Raw genomic sequence first — 21,112 nt, forward strand, 5'->3', positions numbered from 1 at the left:
TCTTAAACATTGGTGTATCAATGGTATGGATAAAACCAATGGATTGGTGACATGTTCAATCAAATTGCTCAGTTTTTGCCTTATTGGAAATAGCCTCTGCAATTTGAGTGAACCTTAGAACATAAATCCAATTCCATTTACTTCAAAGATACGAGTTGAGAGAAAAAAGAGCTATTACTTGCAAATTATACATCTAAACAACCACTCTTTCTCCTCTTGCACTCACACGAAGCAAACACTGAAGCAAAATACAGATAAAAGTCGCTCACTTTCCGGGAACGAAGTTGGTGGCGAAGGCCCAAGCGTTGTTGTTGACTGGATCGGCCAAATGGTCAGCAAGGTTCTCCAACGGTCCCTTACCGGTGACGATGGCTTGAACAAAGAATCCGAACATAGAGAACATAGCCAATCTCCCGTTCTTGAGCTCCTTCACCTTCAGCTCAGCGAAGGCCTCTGGGTCGGTAGCTAGGCCCAATGGGTCGAAGCTGCCACCTGGGTAAAGCAAGTCATCGGCCTCTCCCAACGGCCCATTTCCGGCGACTCTGTAACCTTCAACGGCTCCCATCAAGATCACTTGAGTGGCCCAAATCGCAAGAATGCTCTGAGCGTGAACCAAGCTTGGGTTTCCCAAGTAGTCGAGTCCTCCTTCACTGAAGATCTGTGAACCGGCCTTGAACCAAACCGCCTCTCCGAACTTGACTCCGTTCCTGGCCAGCAGCTCCGGGAAGACGCAGCCTAGGGCTCCGAGCATGGCCCACCTGGAGTGGATAACTTCTAGCTCACGGTTCCTTGCGAATGTCTCAGGATCGGCTGAGAGACCGGCTGTGTCCCATCCGTAGTCTCCGGGGAACTCGCCGGTGAGGTAGCTTGGTGGCTCGCCGGAAAATGGACCCAAGTACTTGACTCTGTCGGATCCGTACCATGGGCTGCCTGATGGGCCCTTTGGTTTGGCTACGGTCTTCCTCATCGTCACACGGCCGCTTCCGAGGACTTCTGATGCCGCTGGAGAAATCTTGACGGCCTTTCCGGCGAAGGCAGGGGAGGAGAGAGCCATTGTTGAGGCAGCCATTGCGGTTAAGTGCGGAGCAAAATAAAAAAAAACGTTTATTTAGTTGTTGTTGTGAGCCAAGAAATGGGTGGTTTGGCTTTGATGAGCTTTTCGGTATTTATAATATGAAGTCGAAATAATGTCTTATCTTAAGAGTATCAATCGCTGATGTTTCTATTGGCCAGTGACATATTTTTTTTGGGTTTATATTTTTTTGTTTGCTTACGTGGTGGTAATTGTGTGTCCCACTTAATATAGCTCGCAGTTGATGATATGCGTTTTAAGTTTTCAGGAGATGGTGAAACATCCACTCATGAAGTGCCACGTGTAAGACTCGATCTCTCTATCCTTTTGAAATCCCGAGTGCATCAATCAAAAAAAAAAAAAAGTAGAATAAATTGTATATTACATTAGAGTGTACCTTTTCTAATTATATTTTTATATGCTCTTTCTCTGAATCTTTTCTTATAAAATTTTAGAAGATTAATAATGATCCCTGGCTAGAGAAGACGATAATAGCTAGCAAAGTAGATCATACTTCGTAATATCTTTATTAGCAACTTGATCTATAATGTTAATGCATGTATCAGTGCCAGCATATCATTGGAGACCAGATAATGGTTAAATCCCCCATCATGATCACTTGATCAGGGTCATGGTCATTCGACAAAAATTCATAACCACGGGTCATGGCCATAGCCACAATGCCCACAACACAAGTCGGTTCCTTCCTCACATTTGTGATGCGTGCAACTTAAAGTTACAATAAGCAAATTCCAATTCCATCAAACCCGTAAATACACTGAAAACCATCTATTAGCTAACCCAAATATTGAACCAAACTCATCTCAACCGAACATTAAACAAGATGTAAAAATATGCTTACCATTTGTGGAAGAGGTGGGAGAATGTCTTGAATACATTTTGTATCTCAATCATTTCTAATTAATGCAAGTGCCAAGCTAACGCCAATTCTAGATTGTGAAAACATTTTTTTTTTTTTTAAATAGCTTTTAGCAATATTTTCTTCGACCTGATCTTGAAGCTATTTTGTTTGGCTGCTAAATTATTTGATTTCTCTATTCATGGTTATTTTATTCAACTTTTGGATTTAAATTGATGACATTTGTTTTTTTTGTACGTTCCTTTCATTATAGGATGATCGGTACAAATATCATTAATGATATGATTTTAAGATATTTTAAAGCTTTGAGCTTTGTGAATAAAAAAAAAATAGTTAGGGATCGACAACATTGAGCCACGTTACGTTTCAAGAAGCTCCTCAAGGTGCATGGACGACGACTTTCAAGGACTTCTCCATATCAGTTGATAAAATATTTATCTATGGCACTTGTGTGTATTTTTAGAAAATTTTGCAATCCGTATCGCATCAATTATGATAGACTCCTTAATATAAAATTCAGTCAGCACCTTCGAATTTGGCTATAGGCTATACAAGCCTACAAACTCAAAAACACAACACATTTTAAACCAACAAAAAGGGCCCAAGGTTTAATAAACTACACATATTATAGAAATATTTTGTAATCAGGCATCAGGGTTAGTGAACATTTTAAGGTTTGCAAACTGATCACAATGAACATGATAATGAGCCGTGATCTCGTGGCTTCCCGTTCTCATATCTGGAAGAGGGCCTGAACAACGGTCGCTGCTCCGGCGTCGTCGGCTAACGTCAAGACCTCTGTTACCGCTCCATCGGCGGCGGTGGCTGGCGTCAAGGCGACAAGCGATGGATCTTCTTCGACTTCTGATGATGAGAAGGCGAAGGCGAAGGTGGCCGCCAGAGAGAAGAGTAAGGTATTAAAGACACTAATCTTCTATAACCATGCGACCAACCCGAGCATTGCCCAAGTCATATATATATATATATATATATATATATATATATATATATTTATTGCTACACACGCGTTATATCAAACAAAGCATACTGCATAAAGAAAGTTACCCTCTTCTTATGTAGCAACAACCTCGACACTGTTTTATGATTTCTCCTCTGCATCTCTCAACATCTTTCAGTCTATACTGTTGCGTCCCTGTCTGATTCATTGTGATCACGAAACTGACCCGCGTATGCGTCGTTCCTTTTTGTTTCTTGTATATCACGTTAGTGGTCTTCTGATTTTTACGTTTGTGTCTTTCGTGCTTTCTTTGAATTTTTTTTGTTTAGTTTTTCGCTCTCTTATTAGTTTTTGTTGTGTTTTCGTTTCTGATCAATTGTGTTTTCGAGGTATCTGTTTCTTGTGTAACACGTTAGCGATCTTCAAAGTTTTGCGTTCCTGGCCTCTAATGGAACCTATGCGACGGTACAACCCTCTTGATATATATATGCATCGGAACCATTGTTGATTTTAGCAACGTCAAAAGCCCTTGAATACCCAATTTTCCACCTTCCTGTTCCAATACGATTCGTCAGGGAGCTAAGATATGAAACTTTAATTTCTCCCTGGCGATACCATTTCAGGATTCTGGACTGAAATATCGAGACAATGGAAGAGGGGTTTTCTTTTGCTCGGGGAAAAAAATTATTTGGGGTTTTTGACCAAAACTGGTGTAATTTGGGGGGGGGGGAGGTTTTTTTTTCCCAACTAATTGACCAATTGCATGTCTCGGAAGATACTGCAACTGAAAAATGAATTGGATGTCAGCAAAACCAACAAACAATACAAACACATAATTTTTTAAAAAACATGTTTATCGTTAAGCTTATAGAATCGCAACCAAAATATTAGTTTGCAAAAAATATATGGCTGCTAAAAAACTACAAAGTGCAATATCATTTCTTTAACAAACACGGAATATTAGCTATTTTCCCTAAAACACTAAAAATGAAAAAAAAGCATTGGGCACTAAATTAAGTACCTCAACGAAGTCCTTGAACAATCGTTTAGGAAACCACAAGGGTTTATGCACAGCAATGGTGAAGAGAGCCTTAAGTCCCTTAACCAAAGTTGGTAACAAGAGTTCCTTCGAAGAACTAAAACCTTAACCGGCTCAAGTTGGACTCACTAATCGTGTCGGTCGTCGTGAGTATCGAACCGGACACAACCATATATAGCTCTAACCATAGCTGATTCAGCTAACATTATGGGAGTGGAGATCGGCCTAAGGCTTCAGCCATCAGGGGCGAGTTGACGAAAGCTTCGGCTGCTTGGCCTTTTGCCAGCCTAATCCTGCATTTTTGGTGTCCCCCCCTCCAAGCTCTCCATCGGTGAAGCATATACTGGATGTGTTTTGGATCATCAGAGGTGGTCTTGTGAAGAATATAATGTTGATGTGTAAAATCTCTTTTATGATGAGAATCACTATAATTTTACTCAACTAGTTTTCATACCAATGTGATTGCAACTGACTATATTAATTTTTCTAAACTATATCTAGCTATATTTTTGCATAAACGTAACTTTTAGAAGTGAATCTAAACAACAACGATCACAAGATTGAAATTATCGAAAGCTTGTCCAACACATATCGGTGTCTTGTGTACCAAGGAATCCGAAAGCTGTCAAGTAACCCTGTTTCCTCTTAAAACCCTCTCCCTCCCTCCCTTTTTTTTTTTCTCATTTACAAATCGTATGATTAATGTCCAAAGAATACTTCGAATTGGGAACAAAAGAGACACAAACGAGACATAAATTTTTTGATACTATAGGTTTCAGAACACTACAATAGTGAATCCTCGGTATATTAACGAGTTAAAGATTTATTCTTTGTTGAAAAGTCAAAATAGCGAATTAAAGATGCAGCAACGCATTTGCACTGAGTTTCGTCATTCGTTTTAACTATATATTGTATTTCTTTAACCAAAAAAAGAGAGAGAGCTATATATTGTATTTCAAAATGTTTCATCAAATGAAACTATGAAATACACGCGGTGAAGAAGCACGGCACTTCCAAGTTCCATTTAGGCGTCAGCTAAGTCAATCAGACACGTGGCACGTCACCAGCAAACAAGAGCACACGAATTAAGTACCGATTGTCCCTGAATAGTTTACATGGAACCTCCACGTGACAACACAAGCAAGATATTCGCGTAATATACATAGGCCCATCTCTTCAAGGAGTCGTATGAAGACTGGCATAAGAGATAATGTGGACAGCATTATAAAGATGTAAGTAAAAAAGCATTATAAAGAATTGAAGCGGCTCAGTTAATTAACTACCACAACATTCTCCACTTACCTAAGGTAACCGCAAAATATCATCTCTACAGATTATAAAACATAAATATTCCACGTGATGCATTACAAACTTCTCAAATCCAGTTTCGCATAAAATGGATTTGAAATCAAAAGGCTTTAATTACGAATTGAAATCAGGTATAAAATATTTAACCGAAATAAAAACTGTTCAGTAGTACAAAATCATCTGATCCCAGTCTTCAAAATGTTTCCCTAAATCCGATTAAACTCATTCCTCTATATAAATCAGAGACGTAAAATCCCTAAAATAAAGAGGGAAAAACAATAGATGGTCTTCAAAATGATTTCCTAAATCCGATTAAACTCATCCCTCTATATACTTTAATCAAGGACATAAAATCCTTAAACTAAAGAGGGGAAAACAAAAAAGAGTGATTAACTTGTATATTCATGGATGAAGGCAAAACTCTTTCTTAATCTTCGGATTTCTTCTGCGGTATTAGTTGTTGACAAATGGCTTCACACGGTCAATTTTAACGGCAAAGGAGAATCCTGTTCTACTAGTATAAATATAATGGATGGTCTTTATTCAATGAGATCTTGGAATTAATTCCTATGATCTTGCCATCCATATCGAAAAGAGGCCCTCCAGAAGTCCCCTGTAAATCACAAATCAAATGTTACAAAATAATCTCTAAAATAATGTAAAAAAAATTGTAATTATTTTGTTTTTACCTTGTTCGTAGCCACATCTGTTTGGAAATGCTCTAGTTTTGGACAACCAAAGCCGAGGTATTGGAAATGATATCCCATTTCCTTAAGACGTCGATCCACACAAATAGCATGTAGGAAAGTATAAAACGATACATGAATAAAATTTATGAATTCTATAATAATAACTAAGTTAGTAAAAGAAATGTAACCATCTGATGATATCGATAGTAACTGATCGAGGGAGGGAAATTGGGGAACCAAAAGCAATGGTCCAATCCTGTAGCAGTAATGGTTGATCCCTCCATTGTCGAGATTGATGTTTTAGAAAGTATATGTATTTCTGCATAAATTATTTTGTTGTCCCTGCATAAGTTATTTCTGATTAACTTTGTTTTTTGTGATGCTAACAGAAGTTTATAAGAAGAAAGGAGGCTCTTTTGGTTTGGGTATATGATTATTGATAGCTATGGTACAGTAATTGCCAACTATCACATCTGTCACTGCCCGAGAGTACCTACTGAACAGATCTTGCACTTTAATCTTTACATTGTTGGTGTGTGTTTTATTTTCGTAAGGATTCTTTGTTTGTGATTTTAATTATACATATACTTTCTGAAACATCAATCTCCACAATGGAGGGACCAACCATTGCTGCTATATCAGCAATGGTGTCCCTGCCAAAAGGTGGAGGAGAGAAGTGTAAACTGTTTTCCCTGACTTGATGAAAAGACGAGCTCTGAGATGTGCACTGGCGTTACATACAAAACATATAGCTCCAATCAAGGAAAAATATAACTGGAATACCTTTGAGGGATCGACTCTTTGAAAGTTTTTGAGGACTGAGATAACGCGATCTGTGACATCAGATTTGTCTAGAAACGATCCTCTAACTTCGTCGGAGAAACGGCGAAGAAGAACGGTGAAAGGGAGAGCAGATTCTCGAGCGCCAATGTTATGCTTTAGAAGTGATGCTTTGACGTAGACTCTAAGGTGTCGAATCAGAGCATTTCTCGCCGCCATCGCTGTGTTGCAGAAAGGAAACAACTAAAAAAAAAAAACCTAGAAGCACCTAGAAGCTTTTTCTGTGCTTGTGAAGACTCGAGAAAGGAGATTTGCTAAGGTGTCAAAGTCCACGTAACATGTATGTACATACTATTATATTAATGAAAGTTTGAACTCAGTTATGCTAGTGGAAGCATGTGTTTAAGATTTAATGCAATACAGATGGCGAAACAAACCATGGCGTACTCTAATCAAGCACTCCAGTTTCGTGCTGACCAGAAGATTTACCACTTGCAGGTCAGTTCTAATTTACATTTATGCTCTCAGAAAGCAGAAGTACATGCTACAATGTTCATTTAATCATTTCCCTCTTTTGGTCCCATGTCTTGTAAAATTATATCTGTATGGCACAGACTCCTCAATCCCCCGTGGTGCGCACGAAAACATACACCACGTACAGCATTGATGAGAATCCAACAGGGACTAATGCAATAGTTGCTGTCCTGGCTCATACTGGGTAAGAAATTGTTTTGGCCCATTTTCCATTTTTGTTATCAAGCATTCAGAAGAAATCTTTGGATATGGTGCTTAAGCGTAGTTGCAAGGAATTTTTTTTTATCTCCAACTTTAATTTAAGCCTGGTCATTGTCCTCTGCATTCGTTTCTTTATGAAACCCGGAATATTCTTGTAGTTGCAGCGAGGGGTTAATTATCATCGTACAAATTACTCAGCATTTCCCTTCTGTGAATTTCTTACCCTTGTCCTCATAATCTTGCAGACAGAAACTGTTGATCTGTCAGATCAGAGAAGCCGATCGGAAAATGCTCATAAAAGTTTCAGGAGAAGAAAATTTGACAAATCAGCTCATTCTTGTATTGATGCTGATGAGTTACCATATGTTGGACAGGTAAAATCATTACTTTCCATCCTCTTGATGTGCTGTAGACTCATTCTGTAATTTTAGTTTCCTTGTTAACATCCACAAAAACTCCGATGCACAGAAAATACATCCAAATGAGCCGTACTGTAGTATCTATGATGGGGTAACTAACTCAATAAAGACCATGAAGCGAAATGGCACCGACCCTGTCATAGTTGACTTTGTCTCTGTGGACATGAAAAGCAAGACGCATCCTCAAAAGGTGAGGTTAACTCCTTCAACGGTCACATAAACAGAGTCCGGTTTTGGTTAATTCTAATTTTTAAGGTTCATTTGCAGGCGAATATTTATGGGGCCTGTTTACTACCAAAGACTACGTCACATGGTCTCAGACAAATTCCAGGTTTTTGGATCCCTCGGTAAAACTCTCCAAGTTGCACTTGTCTCATCTTGGAGCTTTGTCTGAGTCATATATTCTGGCTTTGCAGGTTAGATCCATAGGACTAGTGGATCAGCTAACTCGTCAGCCAATCAAGGGAAGGAAACGAGGTGGAGGGATTCGATTTGGTGAAATGGAAAGAGACGCAATGCTTGCTCATGGAGCTTCGTATCTATTACACGACAGGCTCCACACCTCATCAGATCACCACATTGCAGATGTGTGTTCGCTATGTGGAAGCTTGCTCACATCTTCGGTTGTGAACGTTCAACAGAAGAAGCTGATTCAAGATATTGGAAAGTTACCTCCTGGCAGGACTCCAAAGAAGGTAACTTGCGATTCGTGCAAGACAAGCAAAGGGATGGAAACTGTTGCAATGCCATATGTGTTCAGGTACTTAGCTGCAGAATTGGCGGCAATGAATATTAAGATGACTCTTCAGTTAAGCGGCAGAGAAGGAAGCAATAGAGAAGGAAGCAATAGAGAAGGAGTCTAAATTCGCTTTCATTTGATGTTGTATGTACATCAAAGTTTTTGAGTTCTCAAAGACTGGAACAAAATTGTCTGAAAATTTTGACAGATGAAGCAAGAACAAGAATTAGATCTCACAATGTAACAGAGTTATGTAGAAGAAGAATACATTGCTATTAGTTTTGGTTTTGCTTCATTAGTATATTTTTTTATTCTGTGAAACGTTCTCTGGTTTTTGGTGGAAGTTATCGTCTTAAACGTTGGTGTATCATTGGTATGGATAAAACCAATGCATTGGTGACATGTTCAATCAAATAGCTCAATTTTACCTTACTGGAAATAGCCTCTGCAATTTGAGTGAACCTTAGAACATAAATCCAATTCCATTTACTTCAAAGATACGAGTTGAGAGAAAAAAGAGCTATTACTTGCAAATTATACATCTAAACAACCACTCTTTCTCCTCTTGCACTCACACGAAGCAAACACTGAAGCAAAATACAGATAAAAGTCGCTCACTTTCCGGGAACGAAGTTGGTGGCGAAGGCCCAAGCGTTGTTGTTGACTGGATCGGCCAAATGGTCAGCAAGGTTCTCCAACGGTCCCTTACCGGTGACGATGGCTTGAACAAAGAATCCGAACATAGAGAACATAGCCAATCTCCCGTTCTTGAGCTCCTTCACCTTCAGCTCAGCGAAGGCCTCTGGGTCGGTAGCTAGGCCCAATGGGTCGAAGCTGCCACCTGGGTAAAGCAAGTCATCGGCCTCTCCCAACGGCCCATTTCCGGCGACTCTGTAACCTTCAACGGCTCCCATCAAGATCACCTGAGTGGCCCAAATCGCAAGAATGCTCTGAGCGTGAACCAAGCTTGGGTTTCCCAAGTAGTCGAGTCCTCCTTCACTGAAGATCTGTGAACCGGCCTTGAACCAAACCGCCTCTCCGAACTTGACTCCGTTCCTGGCCAGCAGCTCCGGGAAGACGCAGCCTAGGGCTCCGAGCATGGCCCACCTGGAGTGGATAACTTCTAGCTCACGGTTCCTTGCGAATGTCTCAGGATCGGCTGAGAGACCGGCTGTGTCCCATCCGTAGTCTCCGGGGAACTCGCCGGTGAGGTAGCTTGGTGGCTCGCCGGAAAATGGACCCAAGTACTTGACTCTGTCGGATCCGTACCATGGGCTGCCTGATGGGCCCTTTGGTTTGGCTACGGTCTTCCTCATCGTCACACGGCCGCTTCCGAGGACTTCTGATGCCGCTGGAGAAATCTTGACGGCCTTTCCGGCGAAGGCAGGGGAGGAGAGAGCCATTGTTGAGGCAGCCATTGCGGTTGAGTGCGGAGCAAAGTAAAAAAAAAACGTTTATTTAGTTGTTGTTGTGAGCCAAGAAATGGGTGGTTTGGCTTTGATGAGCTTTTCGGTATTTATAATATAAAGTCGAAATAATGTCTTATCTTAGAATATCAATCTCTGGTGTTTCTATTGGCCATTGACATAATTTTTACACGAGGCACTTCATGAGTGGATGTTTCGAAATAAAGTCTTATCTTAGAATATCAATCTCTGATGTTTCATTGGCCAATGACATATTTTTATTTTGGGTTTAGATATTTTGTTTGCTTACGTGGTAATTGTGGATCCTACTCAATAGCTCGCAGTTGATATGCGTTTAAAGAGATCTTGTAGCGTTTCAGGAGATGGTGAAACATCCACTCATGAAGTGCCACGTGTAAGACTCGTTCTTTCTATCCTTTTGAAATCCCGAGAGCATCAATCAAAAAAAAAAAAAAAAAATTAGGATAAATTGTTATATATTACATTGTAGTGTACCTTTTCTAAATAAGTTTTTATATGCTCTTTCGCTGAATCTGTTCTTATAAAAATTTAGAAGATTAATAATGATCCCTGGCTAGAGAAGACGATAAAACAAAGCAGATCATACGTTGTAATATATTTATGTTAATGCATGTATCAGTGCCAGCATATCATTAGAGTCCAGATAATGGTTAAAGCCCCCATCATGATCAATTGATCAGGGTCATGGTCATTCGACAAAAATTCATAACCACGGGTCATGGCCATAGCCACAAGGCCCACAACACAAGTCGGCTCTTTCCTCACATTTGTGATGCGTCCAAATTAAAGTTATTTACAATAAGCAAATTCCAATTCCATCTAATTAACCCGTAAATACACTGAAAACCATCTATTAGCTAACCCAAATATTGAACCAAACTCATCTCAACCGGATATTATACAAGATGTGAAAATGTGCTTACCATTTGTGGAAGAGGTGAGATAATGTCTTGAATACATTTATCTCAATCATGTCTAATGCGAAGTGCCTAGCTAAGGCCAATTCTAGATTGTGAGAACACTATTTTTTTAATAGCATTTAGCAATATTTTCTTTGACCTGATCTTGAAGCTATTTTGTTTAGCTGTTAAATGATTTGATTTCTCTATTCATGCTTTGGTTATTTATTCAACTTTGGGATTTAAATCGATGAGATTTGTTTTTTGTACGTTCCTTTCCTTATTGGATGATCGGTGCTAAGGACAAATATCATCATTATTAATTTGATTAGGATATATATACATATAACCTTTTGATTTAAGATATTTTAAAGCTTTGTGATTAAAAAAAAAAAAGAGTTAGGGATCGACAACATTGAGCCACGTCACGGGTCAAGAAGCTCCTCGGTGTATGGACGACGACTTTGAAGGACTTCTCCATTTTGCATATATGTACTGTACTACTGTGTTTTTGTTCAATTAATCCATATCAGTTGCATATATATTTTCCATTTTGCAATCCACATATCACATTAATTATGATAAGACTCCTTAACATAAAATTCAGACAGCACCTTCGAATTAGTTATAGGCTTGCTACAAGCCTACAAACTCAAAAACACAACACATTTTAAACCAACAAAAAGGGCCCAAGGTTTAATAAACTGCACATATTATAGAAATTTTTTGTAATAGGGTTAGTGAACATTTTAGGGTTTGCAACTGATCACAATGAACTTGATGATGAGCCGTAATCTCGTGGCTTCCGGTTCTCATCTCTGGAAGAGGGCCTGTACAACGGTCGCTGCTCCGGCGTCGGCTAACGTCAAGACCTCAGTTACCGCACCATCGGCGGCGGTTGCTGGCAGAGAGAAGAGGAAGATACTAAAGAAACTTTGGAATCTGAAAGTTTTTGGAGGGACAGTGAATGGGACGTTAAACGCGGCGTTTAGGAAGGAGGAAGAGAGGGTTTCCATCACTCAAGCAGATCTCGTCCGCTGGGCTAAGCTTATCCACAAGGACGGAAATCATTTACACGCCTACCAGGTAGGGAGTAGATAGAGAGAATTTCATTTCATTAAGCAGTTCATCATCTAATTTAATTAATTAAAAAAAGGTTTTGTGTAGGATTAAGTAACCAATTGATTTAATGAAAGTGTTTTGTGCTAACTAGGAGAAAATCCGCGCATATACGCGGATCTTGTTTTAATTTAAATTTTAAATATTACAGTTTTTAAATTTGTATTGGATTTTATGTTTAATATCAATGTTTTTGCGTTTAAAATATTTATATTTTATTCGATTTCTTTATGATGTAATCTCTTCTACATCAATTGTGTCAAATAGTCTAATTTTCTCTCAAGATAATAAAGAACTAAAAATCTATTATTTTAATTTTATATGAAAACGTAATAATTCACTTAAAAATATACGTTGAATATTAGAGAGAAATATTTATTTGTTCTTCGATCTTCATATTCTTTTTAGTCTTGTAAATCTTACTAATATAATATTTGTTAACTTTCTCAATTTACTATATTAATTTTTTTTGGTTATATATATCTTGATTCCATTTTTTTTTTTTAGTAAAAAAACCATGTAAGACATTTTTATGTGGACATCATTCTTTAAATATTATTTGTGTTTTATAATTTTATTAGTTGGAGTTTTATATAAGATTATTTGAAACTTCTTAACTTATTCAATCTATTTTTTTTCACTTGCATTAAAATTTAATTATAATTTTAGTTTAAAAATGAAGTTTAAATCACTTGAAAAAAAATAGAATTATGCATTTAAAAAGTTTTTTTATTATATAATATTTATAAATTTTATAGACTTAAATTTAATTTTAATTTCATTCTAATATAAATATATATTATTATTTACTATTATTATTTAATGTATTTATTTACTTATAATCTTTAATGTATTTGCTTTAAATTTAATTAATTAATACTTTTATTAATATTTTTAATGGATATGTGTCACTCTTTCCACTGCTGATATGTCACTCAGCTGGAGATAGTTGATTGTCTTTTATATATAAGATTGTTACATTTGTGTAACGTAGATTTTTGAGTGGATGAAGAGAAAGAAAATGACATTTTCTCCCAAGGAGCATGCAACCTATTTGGAACTTATATACAAGAATAAAGGCCTAGGAGAGGCGCAAGACCACTTGGACAAAGTAGACCCAGACTTCGATGTCACGGACCCTGATGCCAAGAATTGGCCTGTTTTCCAGATGCTCCATCAATGCTATGGTGATAGCTGGGAGGGTGTCCGTGGTGTCGGCTTCGCCATCTCAAGTTCGCGTAAAGTTGAAGAAAAAAAGAAAGCTCCATCAAAGCTTTGGTGATCGCTGGGATGGTGTCCGTGGTATGGGCATGGGAAACTTGATCTCAACTCCTTGGGATCATCGTTATCCTCGTTTCCGCACGGGAAACTTTATCTCAACTCCTACTCGTTATTCCCGTTTCGGCTTTGGAAACTTCATCTCAACTCCTCGTTGTTATCCTCGTTTCCGCTTGAGAAACTTTGTCTCAACTCCTCGGGATTGTTATCCTAGTGTCGGCTTGGCAAACTTCTCAACTCGTCGTGTCCGATAAACTCGTGGCATTTGTAATGGAAATAGCGTTAATAATATATATATGTTTGGTGCGTTTATGTTTTCATGAATAAATTAAGCCCGGCTTTCAGAGTTATTCTCTCTGCCGCCTTAATTTTGAATCGTTGTATCTTTTTTATCTTCTTAAGTAATGAGAGTCTCTCCATTGAGCATGTTTATGGGAGAACCCTATGCTTGTTTCTCTAGTTAATATTATATATATTAATAAATTGATGTGCTTAGACTCTTCTTTTTTTCTGAGACAAATACCGTCGTGCCACCTGTCACAAATATCACAAGAGTCGGTGCTTGTTGGTCTGAAATAAGAGTTGGCTCGAGCAAAATTTGGGTTTTTTATTTTATTTTTTATTTTGACTTAAAAACAACAAGAAACCCACATAGAACCCCCTATAAACATGCTCTCTTATTCTAATGTTTTTAAGAAACTCTCATAATAAAATATTATTATTAATTATTTTAACATTATTTTCATGTATGAAAGACTTTAGTGAGAGACTCAGAAGATAGTCTTAGTAAATCAATATATAAAGTAAATTCCTACGAGTTTATTACAATTAAAATGTTAACTTTTATGAGATTAAGATACTCAACACACATTGAAATGGTCTTTGATCGATGAACTGAATTGGGGCTAAAACTTCAAACTATAAAAGACTAATTTTGTCAATTGCATGGTTATTTTTGAAAACTATATAAGACTTATATCAACTACATACCGTTCCAAGCGAGATGTAGGTTAACCACACCGTTTGCCAAACTCGTTAAGACCCCCTCGTCTCTTAACTATGTATTTCCACATTGAATCAAGCCAAGTGATGAAGATTCATGTTTAATTGATATTTCACGGGTGGTTTGGCTCATTAATTATGTTTGTTGAAGCATGAGCTCCACGAAGGTTACTGGAACCGAAACTCGGCCCTAAGATGAATTAACAATACATAATTATACGTAAGAAGAATTAAACTCGGCCTTGACTACTATGTGAATTCATGCGTGAGCTCATTCAGTGATTGTAAGAAGAATTGATGATTTATAGAAAATTGTTAGAGCTAAGTAAAACCGTTAAACGAGACGTGTAATGATTGCTCAAGGCCTTTTCTATAATTTTTTTTTCATTTCTACAAGATCGTAATGTTATGATGAATTGAAGATAATAGAATAATCAAGTTTGTTAAATTGATGAGTTAGTTCAAAGGGTTGTTTAAAACAATGATAACTCCAATAAAAATTCAGAGTTCCGAGAGGAAATGTTATTATCCATGAGATTCGGATGAAGTAACGATGGAATTTGGAAACGATGTTTCTATTCTATTCTCAACTGGTAGTGATGATATCAATGATCGAAACATTGTATAAAGGCCACATTATAAGATCGAAGCATTTACCACTTGTATCATTGTATATGATATTTTGGATCATGAATATCAATCTTTTCACAGATCGTTAATCTTTTACGACGAGCAAAATTCACACAAACTTATGTTCTTTGGAAAAGCAAAGTCACAATTGTGTTACCGTTAAAGCATACGACGACGATTCACAACTTGTGGTCTCAAAATGATTTGGCTGCAGTGAAAAAATCAAAGCAAAAGCTGGTGGACGAGCAAATGCCACGTAAGACCAATAAACGATAAAACGAAATCTCAAAAACCCAATGAGTAGAGAGCTAAAGATTACTTCACAGATAACAAACCTTACTTGCAATATCTCTATTTAATCCAAACCTATCTAACCATTTTCAATCACTCTCACTCACAAGTTAGTCACCAACAAAAAAAAAACAAAAAACCAAAAGAAAAAGAAGCGTTTCAATGGCTGCCTCAACAATGGCTCTCTCCTCCCCTGCCTTCGCCGGCAAGGCCGTCAAGATCTCCCCGGCGGCATCAGAAGTCCTCGGAAGCGGCCGTGTGACAATGAGGAAGACTGTGGCCAAGCCAAAGGGCCCATCAGGCAGCCCATGGTACGGATCCGAAAGGGTCAAGTACTTGGGTCCATTCTCCGGCGATTCACCGAGCTACCTCACCGGAGAGTTCCCCGGAGACTACGGATGGGACACCGCCGGTCTCTCAGCCGATCCCGAGACATTCGCAAGAAACCGTGAGCTAGAAGTTATCCACTCCAGGTGGGCCATGCTCGGAGCCCTAGGCTGCGTCTTCCCGGAGCTGTTGGCCAGGAACGGAGTCAAGTTCGGAGAGGCGGTCTGGTTCAAGGCTGGTTCACAGATCTTCAGCGAAGGAGGACTTGACTACTTGGGAAACCCAAGCTTGGTTCACGCTCAGAGTATTCTTGCGATTTGGGCCACTCAAGTGATCTTGATGGGAGCCGTTGAAGGTTACAGAGTCGCCGGAAATGGGCCGTTGGGAGAAGCCGATGACTTGCTTTACCCAGGTGGCAGCTTCGACCCATTGGGCTTAGCTACCGACCCAGAGGCCTTCGCTGAGTTGAAGGTGAAGGAGATCAAGAATGGAAGATTGGCTATGTTCTCTATGTTTGGATTCTTTGTTCAAGCCATTGTCACTGGTAAGGGACCGTTGGAGAATCTTGCTGACCATTTGGCCGATCCAGTCAACAACAACGCTTGGGCCTTCGCTACCAACTTCGTTCCCGGAAAGTGAGCGAAGTTTTATCCGTTTGTAATTTGCTTCAGTCTTTTGAATTCGAGTGAGAGTGTGAAGAAGAGGAGGAAGATAAAGGTTTATGTTAGTGATGGATGGTTCAGATTTCCAGATGTAAAAATTTGCAAGACTTTGTATGGTTTATCATTAATCGAATAACTTGTTTTTCTCTCAACTCGTATCGTAATAACCAGAATTGAATAGGGTTTATGTTCTTGAGTGCACTTAATCACAGCAATTTTATTTTACATAACACAAGTTTTAGCCAAAATAGGGACCGACATTCTGCACTTTCAGACCTCTAGAAAATGCAGATTCAAGCTCTATACTTGCAAATTTTGCAGATTCAATGAAACTATTTCGTGCATCATTATTGAATTTTGGATGAATCTGATACAAACAAAGACCTATATATCACAGATACAAAGCCGACTGATAAATCACATACGTAGACTGCATTTCAGAAAATTGATCTTTGAAGATTATTCAAAGAAATGCTTATGAGAAAACCAAATCCGTTGACATTTAATAGAAATGGTAAAAGTTCCACACAAACGCTTCAACATATAGAAAAAAAAAAAACTCAACTCAGACAAGCAAAGAAGATACATCCTTCACCTCAAAGAAGTCCTGAAGAGCAGTCATTTGGATTGCACTTGACTTCAAGCTCTTGATTCCCTCAGCAGTGGCCAATGCTCCAGCCACAGTGGTTATAACCGGGACCTTGTAGGCTAGAGCCATTTGTCTGAGCTCTCTCCCATCTTTCTGATCAAGAGCATCTCCCGAGCTCGTGATCAACATCAAATGAATCTGACCATTAGCCACCATATCAGCCGCATGTGGTCTTCCTTCATGCAACTTCAACACTCTCTCCACAGGGATGCCTTTCAGTTCCAGGAAATGAGCTGTTCCCGAGGTGGCGACAATCTTGAACCCGAGGTCGAGGAAGGAGACCGCGATTTTCTCCAGGTGCGGTTTGGTCAGATCGTTTAAGCTGAGGAAGACTGTGCCGGTTAAAGGTAGCTTTTGACCTGCAGCGATCTGAGCCATTGCAAACGCGCTTGGGAACTCGGAACTGATGCTCATCACTTCTCCTGTGCTTCTCATCTCTGGCCCGAGTATCACGTCGCACCCTTGGAACTTCTCAAATGGGAAAACAGCTTCTTTCACAGAGACGTGTTTGGGGATGACTTCTTTTTCAAAGTTGAGATCTTTGAGAGATTTTCCCGACATAACCAGTGCTGCATACTTGGCAAGAGGGTGTCCAATGGCTTTTGATACAAAAGGGACAGTACGGGAAGCTCGGGGATTGGCTTCGAGCAAGAAAACATCCCCAGATGATGTGATTGCATACTGACAGTTCATCAGCCCACAAACATTTAGCTTCTTCGCCAACTTGGTGGTCCATGACCGGATCGTTTGCAAACAAGAAGCTGGGATGGTTTGTGTTGGAAGCATACAAGCCGAGTCACCAGAGTGCACACCAGCTTGTTCGATATGCTCCATTATTCCGCCAATCACCACATTTCCATAGGAATCGGTAAGGGTATCAACATCGATCTCGATGGCATCAGAGAGATACCTATCTACCAAAACAGGTCTCTCTGGGTCGACTTCAACCGCATTCTCCAAATAGGTTATAAGTTTACTGTCATCATAAACGATCTCCATTGCTCGTCCACCTAGAACATAAGAAGGTCTTACCACAACCGGGTAGCCTATCTCCTTTGCTATGGCTAACGCATCAGCTTCGCTCTTTGCAATGCCTCCCTTAGGCTGCTCAATTTTCAGCTCGTTGAGAATTGCATTGAACCTCTCTCTGTCTTCAGCAGCATCAATGGAGTCAGGTGACGTACCCCAGATTCGAACAGGTCCCGCTCCACTCAAGCTCATGGGCTTGTGCTTATCCAAATAATGTTTGATTGGGAGAGCAAGTTTCAGAGGAGTTTGACCACCAAATTGCACGATTATACCATCAGGTTTCTCAAGGTCAATAACATTGAGAACGTCCTCGATTGTGAGGGGTTCAAAGTAGAGCCTATCGCTTGTATCATAATCCGTGGATACTGTCTCGGGATTTGAGTTCAACATTATGGTCTCATAGCCGGCATCCTGCAATTAAGATTAAACAATATATAAGTCGCGAACAAAGTTGAAAATGATGTTAACTGGCTCTAGAGAAAGACTCTTAGATAGCCTAGAGACAGACCTGTAAGGCAAAAGATGTGTGGCAACAACAGTAATCAAATTCAATCCCTTGACCAATACGGTTTGGCCCTCCGCCCAAAATCAAAACTTTCTTCTTGGTATTTGGAGCTGATTCACATTCAAAATCATATGACGAGTACATGTATGGTGTATGTGCTTCGAACTCTGCTGCACATGTATCTACTCTCTTGTAAGATGGAACAACTCCTAAAGAAATCCGCTTGGTCCGCACTTCTTCCTCGGTTGTCTTTGTAGCAAAAGCGATTTGCTTGTCACTAAATCCCCGCTTTTTAACTTCGTAAAGGTCTTCTTTTGTAATCTCGGACAAGGGTCCGGACATGAGATACTGCTCCACGTCCACGAGCTCTTTAAGCTGGGTAAGGAACCACTTGTCTACCATGCTTAACTCATGGATTTCATCAACTTTCATACCCTTTTTCATAGCAGCATATATCGCATGGATCCTGTCCGGATTCGGGACTCTAAGGCTGTATTTTAGTTGATCCCAGTCCCATTTTAATTCTTTAATTTTTGCACAACCCCAACCGGAGAATCCGCACTCAAGAGACCTCAGAGCTTTCTGGAAAGATTCTTGGAATGTGCGGCCGAGAGCCATAGACTCTCCTACAGATTTCATCTGGGTCGTTAGCAACGGCTGAGATCCTGGAAACTTCTCAAATGCAAATCTAGGAATCTGCATTATAAAGAGATAGTATTAAGTAACATATGCATCCCAGTTTACTGCATTCTAAATACTTAGCCCAGCGCAATTTATATAGTATACACTTTACAGATCGCAACACAAACACAGCTAAAAGTATGCACAAGAAAGAACTGCAAACCTTTGTCACAACATAATCGATGGAGGGCTCGAAGCTAGCGGGTGTTTTCCTCGTGATATCATTAGGAATCTGGTCCAAGGTGTACCCAACAGACAACTTGGCAGCCATTTTAGCAATGGGAAACCCTGTAGCCTTGGAAGCAAGAGCAGAAGATCTAGAGACCCTAGGGTTCATCTCTATGATCATAACTTCACCATCAGCTGGGTTCACTGCAAACTGCACATTAGATCCACCACACTCAACACCAATCTCTCTTATAATCGCAATGGAGTAATCCCTAAGCCGCTGGTACTCTCTATCCGTCAGAGTCTGCGCAGGTGCCACGGTGATGGAATCACCAGTGTGCACACCCATAGGATCGATATTCTCAATGGAACAGATGATGACGACATTGTCAGCTAAGTCTCTCATCACCTCAAGCTCGTATTCTTTCCAACCCAACAACGACTTCTCCACAAGAACCTGACTTGTCCTACTCGCAGCCAAACCCGCTTTACAGATCGACTCAAACTCCTCTCTGTTATACGCGATTCCACCACCAGTACCACCTAGAGTGAACGCAGGACGGATAATCAAAGGGAACTCACCGATTCTCTCCGCAATGTCGAAACACTCGTCGAGAGTGTTCCCAATCCCTGAAGGTGGGGTCTTGAGCCCGATGTTCTTCATCGCCTGCTTGAACAACTCACGATCCTCGGCTTTGTTGATCGCATCAAGCTTAGCACCGATCAATTCCACGCCGTATCTCTCCAGAGCGCCGCTCTCGGCGAGAGCAACCGCGAGGTTCAAGGCGGTTTGGCCACCCATGGTTGGCAACAAAGCGTCGGGTCTCTCCTTCTCGATGACCTGCTCGACGAGCTCAGGAGTCATCGGAGCAATATAAGTCCGATTAGCGGTTTCTGGGTCGGTCATGATAGTGGCAGGATTCGAATTGATGAGAATGACCTCGTAGCCCTCTTCTCTTAGGGCTTTACAAGCTTGAGTTCCTGAGTAATCAAACTCGCAGGCTTGTCCGATCACAATCGGACCGGCGCCGAGGATCAGAATCTTCTTCAGATCGGTTCTCTTCCCGACTACCTCCGGAGAAAAAGCTTTGGTTGCGTCGGCGAGTTCTGAGACGGGTTTGAGAACCCGTGTAACGGGCCGTTTCCGAGTCAGACATAGCAGGAAGGTGGAAGAAGAAGCAGAGCCTAGCCTTGGTTTTGCTCTGAAGATGTTGGCAGAGCGGAAGAAGAAGCCGGAATTGGGGAGATTGGAAGGGGAGAAACGACGATTGGATTTGGAAGAGGCGAAAATGGAAGAGTAATTGGCAGAGAGGTCTAAGCAATGGTTTCTCATTTTCGCTTTCTTCTACCTTTGGTGTCTGTCGGCTTCTGCAACACTGGAGACTACAGGAGAGTGAGAGACGTAAGAGGGTTTTAGGGTTTTCTCTATATTTTCGGACTTTTTTATTTATTTATAATTTGGTGCTATTTATTTCAACAACGGAACAATCAGTCCATTATTTTATCAATCAGCACATTTTTATACGTTTTCTTTGTCAAATACTGCTTTGAAGTTTCAAAGGAAACAGATATGTCGGAAATACAAAATTGATTTGACAAATGACCCATTTATAGATATTTCCCATATTTCTATCTATTTTTTAATTACAAATATTTTCTATATATTTGGGTGAGAAAAAAAATTTATACTTGAAAGATGTTTCAGTTTTGACCTTTTATAGATCAATACTGTATCTTTTCTTTCTTTTTCTACAGTAATTTTCTATATATTTTGTTGAACATTTTTAAGAAAAAAATTCAGATAC

At 39.7% G+C, this 21,112-nt stretch overlaps 6 protein-coding genes across 6 annotated transcripts; 2 read left to right on the forward strand and 4 right to left on the reverse strand.

Annotated features, from left to right (window-relative positions):
• Positions 1–108: 108 nt before the first annotated feature.
• Positions 109–1,144, reverse strand: LOC18992112 (chlorophyll a-b binding protein 1, chloroplastic). Its single transcript, XM_006415471.2, has one exon. The coding sequence runs from the start codon at positions 1,067–1,069 to the stop codon at positions 266–268; it is 804 nt and encodes a 267-aa protein (XP_006415534.1). The 5' UTR covers positions 1,070–1,144; the 3' UTR covers positions 109–265.
• Positions 1,145–5,817: 4,673 nt separating this feature from the next.
• LOC18992113 (acyl carrier protein 2, mitochondrial) lies at positions 5,818–6,945 on the reverse strand. Its single transcript, XM_006415472.2, has 3 exons — positions 6,730–6,945; positions 6,535–6,673; positions 5,818–5,870 (listed from the first exon to the last, which is right to left on the reverse strand). Exons 1-3 carry the CDS (start codon positions 6,943–6,945, stop codon positions 5,818–5,820), a joined length of 408 nt encoding a protein of 135 aa, XP_006415535.2.
• Positions 6,946–7,992: 1,047 nt separating this feature from the next.
• On the forward strand, positions 7,993–8,782 carry LOC112083986 (DNA-directed RNA polymerase I subunit 2-like). The gene is made up of 3 exons (XM_024152216.1): positions 7,993–8,075; positions 8,148–8,211; positions 8,297–8,782. Exons 1-3 carry the CDS (start codon positions 7,993–7,995, stop codon positions 8,741–8,743), a joined length of 594 nt encoding a protein of 197 aa, XP_024007984.1. The 3' UTR covers positions 8,744–8,782.
• A 294-nt stretch (positions 8,783–9,076) lies between these two features.
• Positions 9,077–10,119, reverse strand: LOC18992114 (chlorophyll a-b binding protein 1, chloroplastic). Its single transcript, XM_006415473.2, has one exon. The coding sequence runs from the start codon at positions 10,035–10,037 to the stop codon at positions 9,234–9,236; it is 804 nt and encodes a 267-aa protein (XP_006415536.1). The 5' UTR covers positions 10,038–10,119; the 3' UTR covers positions 9,077–9,233.
• A 5,253-nt stretch (positions 10,120–15,372) lies between these two features.
• LOC18992115 (chlorophyll a-b binding protein 1, chloroplastic) lies at positions 15,373–16,428 on the forward strand. Its single transcript, XM_006415474.2, has one exon. It carries the CDS (start codon positions 15,449–15,451, stop codon positions 16,250–16,252), a length of 804 nt encoding a protein of 267 aa, XP_006415537.1. The 5' UTR covers positions 15,373–15,448; the 3' UTR covers positions 16,253–16,428.
• Positions 16,429–16,643: 215 nt separating this feature from the next.
• Positions 16,644–20,726, reverse strand: LOC18992116 (carbamoyl-phosphate synthase large chain, chloroplastic). The gene is made up of 3 exons (XM_006415475.2): positions 19,303–20,726; positions 18,462–19,154; positions 16,644–18,364 (listed from the first exon to the last, which is right to left on the reverse strand). The coding sequence occupies exons 1-3, from the start codon at positions 20,638–20,640 to the stop codon at positions 16,841–16,843; spliced, it is 3,555 nt and encodes a 1,184-aa protein (XP_006415538.1). The 5' UTR covers positions 20,641–20,726; the 3' UTR covers positions 16,644–16,840.
• Positions 20,727–21,112: the final 386 nt, after the last annotated feature.

This window comes from Eutrema salsugineum, unplaced genomic scaffold (genome assembly GCF_000478725.1).
Source record: "Eutrema salsugineum unplaced genomic scaffold, Eutsalg1_0 scaffold_5, whole genome shotgun sequence".
NCBI classification, from domain to species: Eukaryota; Viridiplantae; Streptophyta; class Magnoliopsida; order Brassicales; family Brassicaceae; genus Eutrema; species Eutrema salsugineum.